Below are 16,311 nucleotides of genomic sequence, written 5' to 3' on the forward strand. Positions count from 1 at the left end.
CTCCAAAATCTGGAGTTCAGTTTACATGTAATTGAAATGCTAATATAAAAATATTTGCTCTGATAATTCTGACAGTTAATAATTTCTATATATACTTTTAAGTTTTCCTAGATTTTGGATTTATTTATTTAATGACAACCAGAAGTTAATTATTTGCTATCTGATTATAATAGCTAATATATATTCCACTTTAGTGACTAGATAGGGGAAAAATGCCCATGTTTAAAACATGACAGATTCTATCATTGATTCACAAAGTGCATATCTTAAAGTTTGAGCAATGCTGAATTTGGATGTGTGACACTCCCCCCCCTTTTTGTTAAAGAATTTATGTATTTATGTATTTATTATTTATTTTTGGCTGTGTTGGGTCTTCATTGCTGCACGTGGGCTTTCTCTAGCTGCGGCGAGTGGGGGCTACTCTTTGTTGTGGTGCGCAGGCTTCTCATTGCGGTGGCTTCTCTTGTTGCGGAGCATGGGATCTAGGTGCGCGGGCTTCAGTAGTTGTGGCACACGGGACTCAGTAGTTGTGGCTAGGGGGCTCTAGAGTGCAGGCTCAGTAGTTGTGGCACACGGGCTTAGTTGCTCCGCGGCAGGTGGGGTCTTCCTGGACCAGGGCTCGAACCCGTGTCCCCTGCATTGGCAGGTGGATTCTTAACCACTACACCACCAGGGAAGCCCGACACTGCCCTTTTGCTAACTTATAGAGAAGGGCGGGTATAGCAGTACTAATTGTTGAATGTGTTTGCTATTTTCATAGGCTGAGATATTTGGCAAAGTTCTTCAAAGTGATGAATACGAAGAAGTCGAAGACAAAACCGTAATGGCTATGGGAATTTTACATACCATTGATACTATCTTGACAGTTGTAGAAGATCATAAAGAGGTAGGATTTCTTTGTGTTTTATTATGTCATTATAGTAACTGAAATTTATATGATCACTGGTGATGAATTTTAAAGTCTTAATCTTTAAATTGCTATTTATGTTGCTGGATTTTAAAAATTACCCTCAAATTTTAAAGAAAAGTATTAAAATGATTGAAGGGAAATATTACATGTGGTTTTAAAGTATGTAGTATATCTCTTTGTGCTAAGCGTAGTTCAGTTCATCACATCTGCTATGTGCCGGGCTAGGTTTAGGGGGATATCAAATTGAATAAGACATGAGCCCTGCTTTTTGGAATCCATAGTCTGGTCTTCTTGGCAGAGAGAGACTGCCATTCAATCATGGTGGCAAATTTTAAATAACGGAACAAAATGCTGATGTAACAAATATCTGAGAATGGAAGGGAAGAAGAGCTTAAAACATCATCTTTCCTAAACTGCGTTCCAGAACAATATTGGGATAAGAATTTGTGCAAACATTTGTTAAGTACTCTCATATCCGTTAGCTGATAGAATGTTACTGTGTCACCCTGCCATACAGTGCGTAATGGGAGTGTCCTTTTGCAGAAGCGGAAAACAAGGTTCAGGTAGTATCAAGAGTCTGAATCATGTTCATAGAGCTAGTAAGTTGTAGATTTGGGGTTGCAGTCAGTTGATATATCCTGATAATATGTCAGTTAATCCCTACCTAAAACCTGCTGCTCTCTTCCCCAAGTATTATATGTTATATAGCCTCTACTTGACTGAGATTAGATTTGTGTTCATTACTTCTGTGAGCACGGTTGACTCATTTGGCAATGATGGCAGCTCTCATTTTGTACAGTGGGACTTAGGAAGCAGGTGCTGGTTCTTTAAATAGCGTTGTTAAACCCTGTGGCTGTTGACTTATCCTGTGTTTATCACATACCAGTGGACACTTACCAGGTTCTTAAAAATGGTTCAGTTTTCTTGTCCTGGGCAGGGCTTCCTTTGCCTAAAAGGCTTACTGTGAATTTTTTTTTCCGTATTCATTATTGTATTGTTGTGTCTTTGTTGAAACAGTATGGGCCTATCAGTAAAAGTGAGATTTCCAAGTTAAGTTACATGTATACTTAAGGATTATTCTTTCACTTTATATGTAGAACTTATATTTTAAATTTGAAGAGAACTTAGACGTCGCCTTGTCAAGTTTTCCCAAATATGTGTGTGTGGAGGATGGGCAGTAGTAGAATGAGCAGCAGGGTTAGTTTGAAGACAAAACAGCATTTTATCTTTTTGTTTTAATTTTTAAATTCTTGATATTAATTTTATTTTGAATTTCACGTAAAGTTAAAGGAGCATGTGACCTTATTGTGATTATCAAGGGAAGCATGGGTTAAAATTGAGATGCACTAATCAAATCCAGCTTCCTTAACCTGCAGATGAAAAAACTTAAAGCCTTCAGCTAAATGGCTTTACCAAGGTCATAGGTAACTAGAGGCAAAACAAGGACTGGAATCTTGGTCTCCTGACTACCAGTCTTATGATTTTGAACTTTGACTTACTAAAAGCAAACTTTGAAAACAAGATTTCCTTAAAAGGAATATTTACACGTGTACAAATACTTAATGTATGAAGAGCAGAATTATAAATCTGGAACAGATGCTTAGTATTTTTATGGCTTAAGCCTTCACATTGAAATCCTAGATATATTAGGAATTAATTTTGGTATAAAATATGAGATAAGGAAGTAATTTAATTTGTAATTTTATTATGAATTTAACTGCCACTTCTATCATGAGTCTACTTTTCAGAATTTCCTGGTTATTCTTGCATGTTTAATTTTTCACGTGAAGTTTAGAATTCTCAATTTCTCTTCTCAGAAAAGTCCTGTTGGTATTTTTATTGGGATAATATTAAAGTTATAGATTAAATTAAGAGTTATGATGAATTTTAAACTAAATGTTTAAAATTTGTCTTTAGGTTACTCAGCAGTTAGAGAATATCTGTCTACGGATCATTGATCTTGTTTTACAGAAACATGTAATTGGTAAGTTCAAACGTAGAATAAAAAGGTAAATTGGGACTCTTCTTAAATTTGATGAAAGATGCATTTTAGCCCTTCAAGTTCAACAAGATGGACAGTTTTGAGAAAGAGAGACTTGCATTCTGTTCAATTTGTAGATATACTTTCTGATTATAGGCATCCAGATTTTCATTTAGAGGTAGGCGTAACATATCCAGTTAAGAATTTTTGGTCTTGGAGTTTTTAAAGAACAGAGTATTTAAAGTTTTTTAGAAAGGAGGAACTGGGATGAGGTTCAGGTGAGGTTACTTTAATCTGGGATTGAAAAATGTGAAATGATAGACATATATCCTATCAGAAGTATGAATTAATTGTTGTTCTCTTTTCTGTTACGGTGCCTGACTGCTGAGCAGAATCAGTAGCTAATGCTGGATGTTATACACTGATTGGAATTTGTAGAGGAGACAACCTTTTCATAGTATCCAAGCATTTTGAAGATGCCAGCCCCAAATCTTGTGGGCATGAGGGAAATGCAACCTGTATAGTGTATAGGTAGAAAGATGGAACAAAAGCATGCTACTGCCTAAGAGCAGTTGTTTCCAAACTTTTTATCATTCACACCATTAGTAAAAAATTGAGCATGTACTTCTAATGTATGTGAATAATATTTGAATACCTATTTATAGGCAATATACATGTTACTATACTACATTTACATACATAAAAATAGAAATGTAAAAACATGAGATTAAATATAAATATATATGTATATATCCACTAAGTGTTCTAATAACATTCTTCTCCCATCTCAGTGGATTATCCTGCACCCTGCCAAGGATACTCCTTACTTTTGAAATAGTTGCTATAAAGCAGTAGTTCTAAGACTTCGGTGTGCATAAGAATCACTGAGGATCTAGTTAAAATGAAGGTTCCTGGACCATAATTCCAGAGATTCTGATACACTCAAAAAGAGTATATTCACTTATGTCCTTATTCATGGAAGAGATTGTAACTGAAAATTCTCCATTAAAAAAATTTTTTTTAAGGACTTCAAATGTGAATTTTTTAATTGATTTACAGTATTACAATAGTTTCAGGATTACAATGTAGTAATTTGGTATTTTTATAGAATATGCTACATACAAAGTTATAAAATATTGACTGTATTCCCTGTGCTGTGCATTACATGCTTGTAACTTATTTATTTCAGGTGAAGGGGATTAAGAGATACAGATTACTAGGTATAAAATAAATAAGTTACAAGGATGTAATCTCCATTTAAATTTAAAGTAAAGTAATCTTGAGGAAAAAACTGTAAAGTAAAGCAAAGGGAAGTAGTTTATACCAACCTTCGGTAATCTGCCTACACCAAATATTTAATTTGAGCAATTACAACATCAGGATGTTAAAAAAAGGAAAGGGGCCTATTTCTTGGGTGTGGTGGGCAGAGGAGAAAGCCATGGTTTCAGCTGCCTGTCTCCTCTAATCTCATCCCTAGTCCCAGGGTGATAGCTGATCTCTCTTATGTTTTCAGCTGTGATGCACATAATGTTAATGGCCCTTTTTTGAACCAATATTTGGCTATGCAAGATCTCAGATTAAAAAAACAACAACAACCAAACTTGTTCTGGAAGATGTCATGGGCTGAATCTGTTAATCCAGGACCCCTGCCACAGTAGTCTGACCATGTTATGTCCGTGGGTCCAGTCTCTTTCCATTGTCCCACTTCTCCCTCCCTCCTTTGCCTGTTTTCATTGCTAATTTACTCATGAAATTGATTTATTATTAGAAGCCAGGCTTAGCTGTTACTGATTTAACTGTTCTATCTTATGCAGTAAGTCAAAGTTAGTAAAACCATCCTACCCTAATAGTTTTCTTCGTTGAGAATAAATGAAAAAACTTCTGGTCAATTTAAGCAGAAATGGAATTTAGCGGAAGGATAGTTGTAGCACACCAAAGCAGTGGGAAGGCTGGAGTTGGCCAGAGCCAGCCAGGATTCTGCCGTAATAGTGGTCTGCTTAGAAGGCCAGTGCTGCCTTTGTCAACACTGGGTCCTAGGCTGCTGCCTACCATAGTCCAGACTCCAACACAGACCCTGTCCCCCCCACCCCCGCCCCCCAAAACTGGAACAGCTTTGTGCCTTCTAGTTTCTCCCTCAAGATTCAGAGTCCTGGTCTTGAGCATCTGAGTAGCCAGGTAATGCACACATGCCGTAGCTGTCACGAATGTGAAAGGAAATATTTCTATCTTTTAGGCTTCACTTTAGGGAAGAGGCATTTGCTTTCCTGAACAGAACTCTCAGAAATTTTATATTCAGACAATTGGTTGTATTTCAAGTGATTGTCTTACATAACAAATTATTTCCCAGTATCTATGATTTCCGTCTTATTTTGCTTTTGGTAAGGCATATATCTGTATTACTAGCTTTTGAATGTATTAAGTTTTAAATAATGTTACAGAAAAAAACTTTATTCAAACTTCCAGGGTGAATATTAGTTCCTTTTAATAAGAAGGGAAAAAAATAATTAACTTTGAAATTAAACTTTTTTGTTCAGTGACATGGTAGGAATTATTTGAAATTTTTGTATTGAGGTTTGTGTTTTCTGATTGTATGTTTAGATATAATTTGCTTTTGAGTGAGGGTAATAATAATAAATATGTGTACAAATGCAAGCACATTCCCTTTGGACTCTTCTACTTTGAGTATAATTGTCTTGAGGTAAATTAAGAAATACTGTGCAAATTTTACAAGCTTTGTAAATTGATGAAATACTGTCCAGTATATAGTTTGTAAAAATACGTGAGACAGACAGATATTTTCACCTAGATTAATTAAGCTCTCTGAAGAACATTATTTGTAAATTTAAAATCCTGTGTAGGAGCCACATACAATAATCTATTCCTTCTTGTATTCATTTCTAATATCGTTTTATATATATAAACTATACTTTCTATATTAAAAAATATAAAAATATAATTTTTCAGTATTATAAGTAAGTTTAGTAAAAACAAATCTTTGGCTTGTCTTATTGAGTAGGGGGCAGATCTTGGTAAGAAATGGAAGGTGGCAAATAGATGTAGCTGAAGATGTGAATGCTGAGAAACAGATGCTCAAAAGTACATTAGATGTAAAACATGTGTGAGTGTATAGCCTAAATCATCTTCTGAGTGGTCTTTGTGTTTAATTTTTGCTATTTCCTGGGATTCTAACTAGAGATTTTCTTCTTTCTAGAATTCTATGAAGAAATTCTTTCACTGGCATATAGTTTAACCTGCCGTGGTATTTCTCCTCAAATGTGGCAACTTCTAGGTATATTATATGAGATTTTTCAGCAGGATTGTTTTGAATATTTTACAGGTATGACTTTGACCATGCAACAGTTTTGCTTTTCTGTGTCTAAATAGATATTATTTTCGAGTAAAGGGTGGTGCTACCATAGGAGTGTTTTTCAGCCCTAGGAATAGAGGTAGTAGGAGGGAGACCGTATTGCCTACTGTATCTTAAATTACTTTGCAGTCAGAGTATATATCCATATATTTATTAATATCTTCTGAATATCGACTATATTCCAAGTATTGTTCTAAGCTCAGCAATACATCAGTGAAAAAAATAGACAGCTCTTGCCCTTTTGACACTTCCATTCTAGTGGGGGGAGGGAGAGGGTAGGAAACACACAGCCAAGTAAGTAAATATACAGTATGTCAGATGGTGATGAGTGCTATGGAAAAAAAGAAGAAAATTAATAACAATCACTATAATAAATGATGAGCATTTTAGTCTTTCTGATCCACATTTTTCTCATTTATAGAAAAGGTGGATTTAACACTTTAATTTCTAGCATTTTGTGGTTGCAAGGGAAGATAGTAATGTGTGGGTGCTACAGAAATATGCTTTCAGTGGTAATAATTTATTTCTACTTCTGTTACTCAAGTCTCACTGGGATTTTGAATTTTTTTCCAGACATGATGCCTCTTCTGCATAATTATGTGACAATAGATACAAATACTTTACTATCAAATCCAAAGCATTTAGAAATACTTTTTACAATGTGTAGAAAGGTAAGCATGTCCTAAACATTTGTCATAGTGATTCTTACTAATGGTTTACTTACTAACGTTTACTTACTAATGTTGTATTTTACTTCAGGTACTCTCTCAATGTGTTTCTTATACATTTAGTTCTGTATTGCTCTCATCAACATATATTTGTCATTTTGTATTTTCAAATGGAGTTTGGAATTATCTGAAAATTTCATATTGTGTGTTATACTTAAGAATGTTTGCTACTTTTATAGCTGTGTACTTTATAATGCTTAGGTAAATAATTTTCTTCGTGTTTTTTCTTTCAAAAATGCAGACTTGCTCCTTGATTAAAAAAGAGTGCTAGGAAAATACCACACAGTTTGTCAATTATTGATTTTTCTTTTAATTGAATGTATATATTAGAAGACACAAGATATAGGTAATTTGAACATAAATAACATAAGACAAAAAATTGGAATAGTTGGAAAAACAGCATCATTTAGCTCAATACAGGATAATTGGTAAGCCACATAATGGCTACTGTTGTATTTATGCACAAACATGATTGTCTACTATGTTATCTTTGTCACAAGTTAGATTTGGCCCTCTTGGTTATATCTGGGAATCATTGTTGACTAATGCTTTCCTCCTCTTTTAGGTGAATATATGTATCAATATATACATAAGTATAAAACTGTATTGCGTAGAGATGGCAGATTTTAGAAAGCTCAAATAGCCAGAAACCTAAGTTTGGCCTTGGAGTTGGGAGTAAGATAGCTAGTGTACAACCTATTTTCCTCCCTAGAAGAGATGTGTACCAGACTCTGTTAAAAGCGCTGAACTGATAATCAGTTTATCTGATGGAGGTCTCAGTTCAGTTATAAAGAGCCTGGGAGATTTTGGGAAGTCACTAAGTTTCATCACATGTAAACAGCAGGAGTAGAATCACGATTTTTGAAGACTCATATTGCTCTGTAATAACCCAGCTTGTTAAGTCATAATCACCTGGCTGTCTTCAGTTTTTTCCTAAGTTATGGAGACAGCTGCTAGTGAGGGAAAGGGGAAGAGAAAGCAAAGGTAGAAAACATAACAGTCCTACATGGTCCTTTATAACTCACAGTTGCTCTGTATTATAGCAGATATAGTAAAAGTGACGTTCACAGTGATGTCCTTCTACTTGTCAAGTAGTTAAATATATTTCTTATTTCTGGTCTTATTATTGAACTCTTACTGTACACTGGTATTTCCTAAGCACTTTATACACATGAATTTATTTAATCTTTACAACATTATATCACCTTTCGTTAAAGAGGAGACAGGCATTTCGCATTGTGCCTGAGGTTTAGAAAACTGACCTAGTCACATAGCTGTTATGTGTTGGAGCTAGATTTGAATCCTGGTAATCTGGCTCCAGAGCCCATTTTTTAAGCTACTGTACTATATTTTGTTTCTCTTCCTTTTGTGGGGGGACAAAACCTCAAACCAACAAAACCAGCAAACAAAGAAACCATGTCAATGCAATTTTGGGAAAAGGGGCTGAGTTTTTTCTTTCTGTATCATATAATCCTATGACATAAGTATATTACTATATTTCTTTTTACAGCTGGGGACTAAGGTACAGAGAATAAATATTGGGTGGGCCAAAAGGTGCGTTTGGTTTTTTCCGTAAGATGGCTCTAGTAGCATTTAGTTGTCTTTAACTTCATTTGAAACAATTTTGTTAGATTGTGTGTGACAGCTGTCATATCACCATGGATTTAAAAAAAGACATCAAAATCGGTGAATTTTTGTGTAGCCATTTTAATATTGAAGATGGAAGAAAAAAAGCAACATTTTTGGCATATTAAACTTTATTATTTCAGGAAAGGTAAAAACGCAACTGAAATGCACAAAAAGATTTGTGCAGTGTTTAGAGAAGGTGCTGTGATTGATCAAACGTGTCAAAAGTGGTTTGTGAAGTTCCGTGCAGGAGATTTCTTGCTGGCCGATGCACCACGGTCAGGTAGACCAGTTGAAGTTGATAGCGATCAAATCAAAACAATAATTGAGAACAATCAACGTTATACCATGTGGGAAATAGCCGACATACTCAAAATATCCAAATCAAGCGTTGAAAATCATTTGCACTAGCTTGGTTATGTGAATTGCTTTGATGTTTGGGTTCCACGTAAGTTAAGTGAAAAAACCTTCTTGACCATATTTCTGCATGCGATTCTCTACTGAAACGTAATGAAACGTTCTGTTTTTAAAACAAATTGTGATGGGCAATGAAAAGTGTATACTGTACAACAATGTGGAACGGAAGAGATTGTGGGGCAAGCAAAATGAACCACCACCAGCGGCACCAAAGGCTGGTCTTCATCCAAAGGAGGTGATGTGTATATGGTGGGATTGGAAGGGAGTCCTCTATTACAAATGTCCCCAACATTTTTGGCAGCAGGGGACTGGTTTCGTGGAAGACTGTTTCTCCACGGACCGGGGGCGGGGTGGGGGAATGGTTTGGGGATGATTCAAGCACATCATATTTATTGTGCACTTTATTTCTATTATTATTACATTGTAATAGGTAATGAAATAATTATACAACTTACCATAATGCAGAATCAGTGGGAGCCCTGAGCTTGTTTTCACCTGCCACTCCCTGGTAAGGTTTTGATATGAGTCTGCAAGCAATTGATTTATTATGGTCTCTGTGCGGGCAAACCTGTCTGCTAATGATCTTTTTTTGCAGCCGCTCCCCAGTGCTAGCATCACTGCCCCAGCTCCACCTCAGATCATCAGGCATTAGATTCTCATAAGGAGCCTGCAACCTAGATTCCTTGCATGCGCAGTTCCCAGTAGGGTTCACGCTCCTGAGAATCTAATGCCACCGCTGATCTGACACGAGGTGGAGTTTAGGCGGTAATGCGAGCGATGGGGAGCGATGGGACCAGTGGACTGTTACTGGTCCGTGGCCTGGGGGGTTGGGGACCCCTGCTCTATTATGATCTCCTTCCAGAAAACCAAACCATTAATTGCAACAAGTACTGCTCCCAGTTAGACCAACTGAAAGCAGCCCTCAACGAAAAGCGTCCAGAATTAGTCAACAGAAAACACATAATCTTTCATCAGGATAACGCAAGAGCACATGTTTCTTTGATGACCCGGCAAAAACTTACAGCTTGGCTGAGAAGTTCTGATTCATCTGCTCTATTCACCAGACTTTGCACCTTTGGATTTCCATTTATTTTGGTATTTACAAAATCTCTTAATGGAAAAAATTTCAATTCCCTGGACTGTAAAGGCTGTAAAAGGCACCTGGAATAGTTCTTGGCTCAAAAAGATAAAAAGTTTTGGGAAGATGGAATTATGAAGTTGCCTGAAAAATGGCAGAAGGTAGTGGAACAAAAGGGTGAATACGTTATTCAGTAAAGTTCTTGATGAAAAATGTGTCTTTTATTTTTACTTAAAAAACTGAAGACACTTTTTGGCCCACCCAATAGCGTTTCTAAAAACACAGCTCGTAAATGGTGGAACTAGGATTCAGACCAAAGCATTCTGGTTCTAGAGCCCACATGTTTAGAATCTAGATCTAGAAACACTGCTCTTGAGGTAGAATTTTAAGTTTATGTAAATAGGGTTGGTTCTTGGTTTTGCTAGCTACCTGCTTATGTTTCAGCTCACTGATCCATCTGTTTTCCAGCTTCTACAATTTTATAGCTGTCTGTTTTTTCCTTTATCTCTGTCTTTGTGGATATATGCCTCTAAAATATCTTTACCTTTATTTTAATGGCCTTTGAGAAGGGATAAAATTGAATGGCGATGTTCAATCTGTCATCTTTATCTGGAATATCTTTTAAATTCAGTTTTCTTAAATTGTATTTGTCTAGGAAATTATCCAGGTCATCTAAGTTTTCAAATATATAAGGAATATAATATTGTTCATAGTATTCTCATTTTAAATCTTTCCTTTATCTGTATTTATGTCTTTCATAATGTTTTAAAATTTTGCTTTCTTTGCTTTTTAAAAATAATTTTGGCAAAATTCTACTTAAGTCTTTTTTTAATGAATCTATTTTTGATTTCTGTTTGTTTTACCTCTTTTTGTTTATATTCCTAATTTCTATCTTACTTTTATTGTCTGGGTTAAGTCTGTTCTTTTTCTTATGTCTTGTGTTTGAACCCTTATTAATTTTTCCATATTTCTTTATTTCTAATATAAGCATGCCTCTACTCTATAAACCTCTCTTCTGGGAACCTTATTATAAGGCTGCCGTATTAGGTGTATGAACATGTGCACTGTATAATTGTTCATATCAGTGAAAATACAGAATTGACATTAGGGGAACAGGCTGGTAAGCTTTGTTATACTCATCTTCTGTAATACTGTATAGTCCTAAATGGTTATAATGTCTATGGAAAGTAGTTCAAATTATGAAGTCCAAATGAGGAAATTAAAAGGTGTGTAATATTAAATTTATGGTTTCATTATGAAAAATGGGTGCATATAGACAGGAATTCAAAAGGAACAGAAAAACACAGGGTTTATTTAATTGTTTAAGAAGAAGGTTATTTTGTTTTCTTTTGATTTCATTGTATTTTATTGTTTTGATGCATTACATAAAGGGAAGCTTCATTTGTCTAGACAGTTAACTCATATAGCCTATTTTATTAATCCAAAGTTAAATAAGTGAATTATTACACCTTATAAGGAATCAGAGTAGATGAAGAAGATAGATGAACTTCCATTTTGAACCTCCTTCTCTGGGTTGGCAAGGTAAACTTATGACTCAAGCAATGCTGAGATTCTAATGGCTGAATTTTTATGTGATGTTTACTTCATGTAGACTTGATTAAATTTTTTGCAATTCCTATTTACTGCTGAGTGAAATTTTAATTACTGCAGGTACTATGTGGAGATGCAGGAGAAGATGCAGAATGTCATGCAGCCAAACTTCTTGAAGTCATCATTCTTCAGTGCAAAGGAAGGGGAATTGATCAGGTAATATATGTATAGAAAACATCCTACTTGATGTTTACATTTAAAATGTGCATGTCTGATTGATGTTTATATTGTGATGGAAAATTACAAAGATAGCCTATAGTTTGTGTTTACTGGTAGAAATCCTATGACAAAAATACCCAATGCAATTTGGCATCATATTTAAGAAATCATTGCTAAATTCAAGTTCACAAAGATTTTCCTCTAAGAGTTTTATGGTTTTAGCTCTAACATTTAGGTCTTTAATTCATTTTGAGTTAATTTTTGAATATGGTTTGTGGAAGGGGTACAAATTCATTATTTTCCACGTGGATATCAAATTGTCTCAGCACAATTTGTTGGAAAAAACCTATTCTTTCCCCATTGAATTATCTTGACACACATTGTGAAATCAATTGACTGTAAATGTGAGGATATATTTCTGGATTCTCATTCAGATTTAATTAATTTTTTTGTCCTTAATCCAGGACTGCAGTATCTTTATTACTGTAGCTTTGTAGTAAGTTTTGAAATTAGGAAGTTTGTGTCCTCCAATTTTGTTCCTATGTAGGATTGTTTTGGCTATTATGGTCCCTTGAATTTCCATATGAATTTTAGGATTAGCTTGTCAATTTGAGCAAAGAAGCCAGCTGGGATTGTGATAAGCATTGTGCTAAATCTGTAGATCACTTTGGGAAGTATTGTCACTTTGAGAATATTTAGTCTTTCAATCCCTGAACATGAGATGTCTTTCCTTTTATTAGGTCATCTTTAATTTTTTTCAAAAATGTTTTGTAGTTTTCAAGTACAAGTTTCTTTCATTAAAGTCTTCATAAAATATTTCATCCTTTTTAATGCTGTTATAAATGGTATTGTTTTCTTAATTTTATTTTCAAGTTGTTTATTGTCTGTGTTTAGAAATACACTTTTTCTATATTTATGTTGTTTCTTGCAACCTTGCCGAATTGCTTTATTAGTTTTAATAGAGTTTCAGAGAATTTCTTAGGATTTTCTGTACACAAGGTCATCTCATCTGCAGATAGAGTTTTACCTTTCCAACTTGGGTGCGTTTATTTTTCTTGCCTAACTGCCTTGGCTAGAACCTTCAGTGCAATGTTGAATAGATGTGGCAAGAGGAGACATTTTGTCTTGTTCCTGATCTTAGGGGGTGAAGTATTCCTTTCACCATTAAGTCTGATGTAAGCTGTACGTTTTTCATAGATGTTTTTTATCAGATTGAGTGTGTTCCTGTTTATTCGTGGTTTGTTGAGTCTTTTGATCATGAAGTCATGTTGAATTTTATCAAATGCTTTTTCTGCATCTATTGAGATGATCATGTGGGTTTTGTCCTTTATTCTGTTGATACGGTGTTTTGCTTTAATTGATTTTCAGATGTTAAATCAACCTTGAATTCCTGGTGTAAATCCTTCTTGATCATGGAGTATGATCCTTTTTATATATTTCTAGATTTAGTTAGGTGGTATTTTTTTAAAACTATTTTTGTACCTGTATTTATAAGAGATATTGATCTGTAATTTTTTTTTTCTTGTGGTATCTTTGTCTGGCTTTGGAATCAGAGTTATGCTGGCCTCGTGTGGAATGAGTTGGGAAGTGCTCCCTCCTCTTCTATTTTTTGGAAGAGTTTCTGAAGGTTGGTGTTTTTTAAATGTTAGAATTTAGCAGTGAAGCCATCTTTGCCTGAGCTTTTTTTGTGGGTAGTTTTAAAATTACCAATTCAATCTCATTATTTGTTATAGGTCTACTTGTATTTCTATTTTTTTTTTTTCTCTTTTTTTGTGGTACGTGGGCCTCTCACTGTTGTGGCCTCTCTCGTTGCGGAGCACAGGCTCCAGACACGCAGGCTCAGCGGCCATGGCTCACGGGCCTAGCCACTCCGTGGCATGTGGGATCTTCCCGGACCGGGGCACGAACCCATGTCCCCTGCGTCTGCAGGCGGGCTCTCAACCACTGTGCCACCAGGGAAGCCCTCTATTTCTTTTTTTTTTTTTTTGCGGTACGTGGGCCTCTCACTGTTGTGGAGCACAGGCTCCGGACACGCAGGCTCAGCGGCCATGGCTCACGGGGCTAGCCACTCCGCGGCATGTGGGATCTTCCCGGACCGGGGCATGAGCCCGCATCCCCTGCATTGGCAGGCGGACTCTCAACCACTGCGCCACCAGGGAAGCCCAAGCCCTCTATTTCTTTTTGAGTTAATGTAGGAGTTTGCATCTTTCTAGGAAGTTGTCCATTTCATGTAAATTAACTAATTAGTTGGCATGCAATTCATAATATTTCATTATATTTCTTTTTGTTTTTGTAGGTTGGTAATAATGACCCCGTTTTTTTCTTGATTTTAGTAATTATTATCTTTTCTTTCTCTCGCTCTCTTATTTCCCCCTTTTGTTAGTTGAGGTAGAGGTTTGTCAATTTTGTTCATCTTTTCAAGGAACCAATTTATGATTTTGTTGTCTGTTTTTTTGTTTGCTATTTCATTAGTTTTTGCTCTAATCCTCATAATTTATTCCCTTCTACTTGCTTTGAGTTTAGCTTGCTCTTCTTTTTCCAGAGTCTTGAGGTGGAAGTTTAGGTTATTAGATTGAGATATTTCTTCTTTTTTAATATAGAGATTGATAGCTATAAATTTCCCTTTAACCAGTGCTTTAGCTACATTCATAAGTTTTGGCATGTGTTCATATTCATTCATCTCAAAATATGGCCTTATTTCCCTTGTGCTTTATTCTGGACCCACTGGTTATTTAGGAGTGTGTTGTTTAATTTCCATATGTTTGTGAATTTACCAGAATTCTTTCTGTTAATGATTTCTAATTTTACTCCATTGTAATTGGAGAACATACTTTGTGTGATTTCATTCCTTTTAAATTTATTGAGGCTTATTTAATGGCCCTGCATATAGTCTGTCCTGGAGATTGTTCCATGTGCACTTGAGAATAATATGTACTTTGCTGTTATTGGGCTGAGTGTTCTATAGCTGTTTGTTAGATCTAGTTGGTTTATAATGTTGATTTGCTGATCTTCTACCTAATTGTTCTATTTGTTATCAAAAGTGAAGTATTAAATTCTCCAACTGTTATTGAATTATCTAGTTCTCCCTTTATTTCTGTCAGTTGTTGTTTCATGTATTTTAGGGCTCTGTTATGTGTATGTATGTTTATAATGGTTTTATCTTCCTGATGAATTGACCCTTTTATCATTAAAATTGTCTCTCTTTATCTCTAGTAACACTTTTTGTTTGTTTTGATGTTGTTTTTGTCTAATATTAGTATATCCATTTCAGCTTTCTTATGGTTGCTGTTTGCATGATATATCTTTTTCCATTCTTCTACTTTCAACCTATTTGTATCTTTGAATTGACCCATTCACATTTACTGTTGTTACTTTTACACATAGATTCAATCTGTCATTTTATTTTTTATTTATATGTCTCATGTTTTGTTGTTGTTCCCCTATTCTTTCTTTACTGCTTTCTTTTGAATTAAGTACATATTTTCTAATGTCACATTTTAATTCCTTTAATTTTTTTTCCACTATTCTAAACATTTTTCTTAGTGGCTGCTCTAGGGCTTACCATATATACCTTACCTTATCAGAATATACTTCAGATTGAGATTAACCTAATTTTTAGTGAGATATAGATGCATTACTCTTATATAGCTCTATTCCCTCTCCCCCCTTTTTGTACTACTGCTGTCATATATGTTGCATCTATATATGTTATAAATCCAACAGTACACTGTTTGTAATTATTTCTATTTGTAATTTTATTTCAAAGAAGCTAAGAAAAAAGGCAACCACGTATATATCTACAGGTATATACTTGTTATATTAGCCTTCTTATTTACCATTTCTCAGTTCTCTTTATTTGTTTGCTGTGGGTTGAAGTTACCATCTGGTGTCATTTCCTTATTCCAGTAGAATCTTGCTTCTACATCCTTTGTATTGTTAATGTTGAATATATTACATTTTATAGTTTCAACAATACAATTATAACATGTTATTTTATGTGATTGCTTTTTAAAACAGTTAAGAAAGTGAAAGAAATACTATTTTTACTATTTTTTATAATTACATAATTACCTTTACTGGAGTGTGTGTGTGTGTGTGTGTGTCTTTCTTTGTCTTTGAATTACCCTCTGGGTCACTTGCTTTCAGCCCGAAGAACTTCCTTTAGTATTTCTTGTAGGATAGGTCTGCTAGCAATGAGTTCTGTTTTTTGTTTTTTTTTTTCTGAGAATGTCTTTTTTTCATCTTCAGTGAGGTTGAGGTCTGAAGGTATTAGTTCTGTTCTAGGCAAGTAGCATTGGGAGTGGAAGATTAGAACAAGATTCATAGTGGGAGTCATTGCAGACATTGCATAGAAAACACCAGAAAAAATAAGACATAAGATGAGGACAGGGAGAAGCCTGTGAGCACAGGTTTACCTTGGAAAATAGATGATCT

At 35.0% G+C, this 16,311-nt stretch overlaps 1 protein-coding gene across 2 annotated transcripts in view; it reads left to right on the top strand.

Annotated features, from left to right (window-relative positions):
* IPO8 (importin 8) overlaps positions 1 to 16,311 on the top strand; it is a 69,070-nt gene that overhangs the window by 33,842 nt on the left and 18,917 nt on the right. For both annotated transcript variants that reach the window (XM_065887081.1, XM_065887082.1), the window contains 5 exons: positions 761 to 886; positions 2,828 to 2,894; positions 6,103 to 6,228; positions 6,832 to 6,929; positions 11,779 to 11,874. In XM_065887081.1, coding sequence (XP_065743153.1) covers positions 761 to 886; positions 2,828 to 2,894; positions 6,103 to 6,228; positions 6,832 to 6,929; positions 11,779 to 11,874 — 513 coding nt within the window. The remainder of the gene's footprint in view (positions 1 to 760; positions 887 to 2,827; positions 2,895 to 6,102; positions 6,229 to 6,831; positions 6,930 to 11,778; positions 11,875 to 16,311) is intronic.

This window comes from Phocoena phocoena, chromosome 11 (genome assembly GCF_963924675.1).
Source record: "Phocoena phocoena chromosome 11, mPhoPho1.1, whole genome shotgun sequence".
Taxonomy (NCBI): domain Eukaryota; kingdom Metazoa; phylum Chordata; class Mammalia; order Artiodactyla; family Phocoenidae; genus Phocoena; species Phocoena phocoena.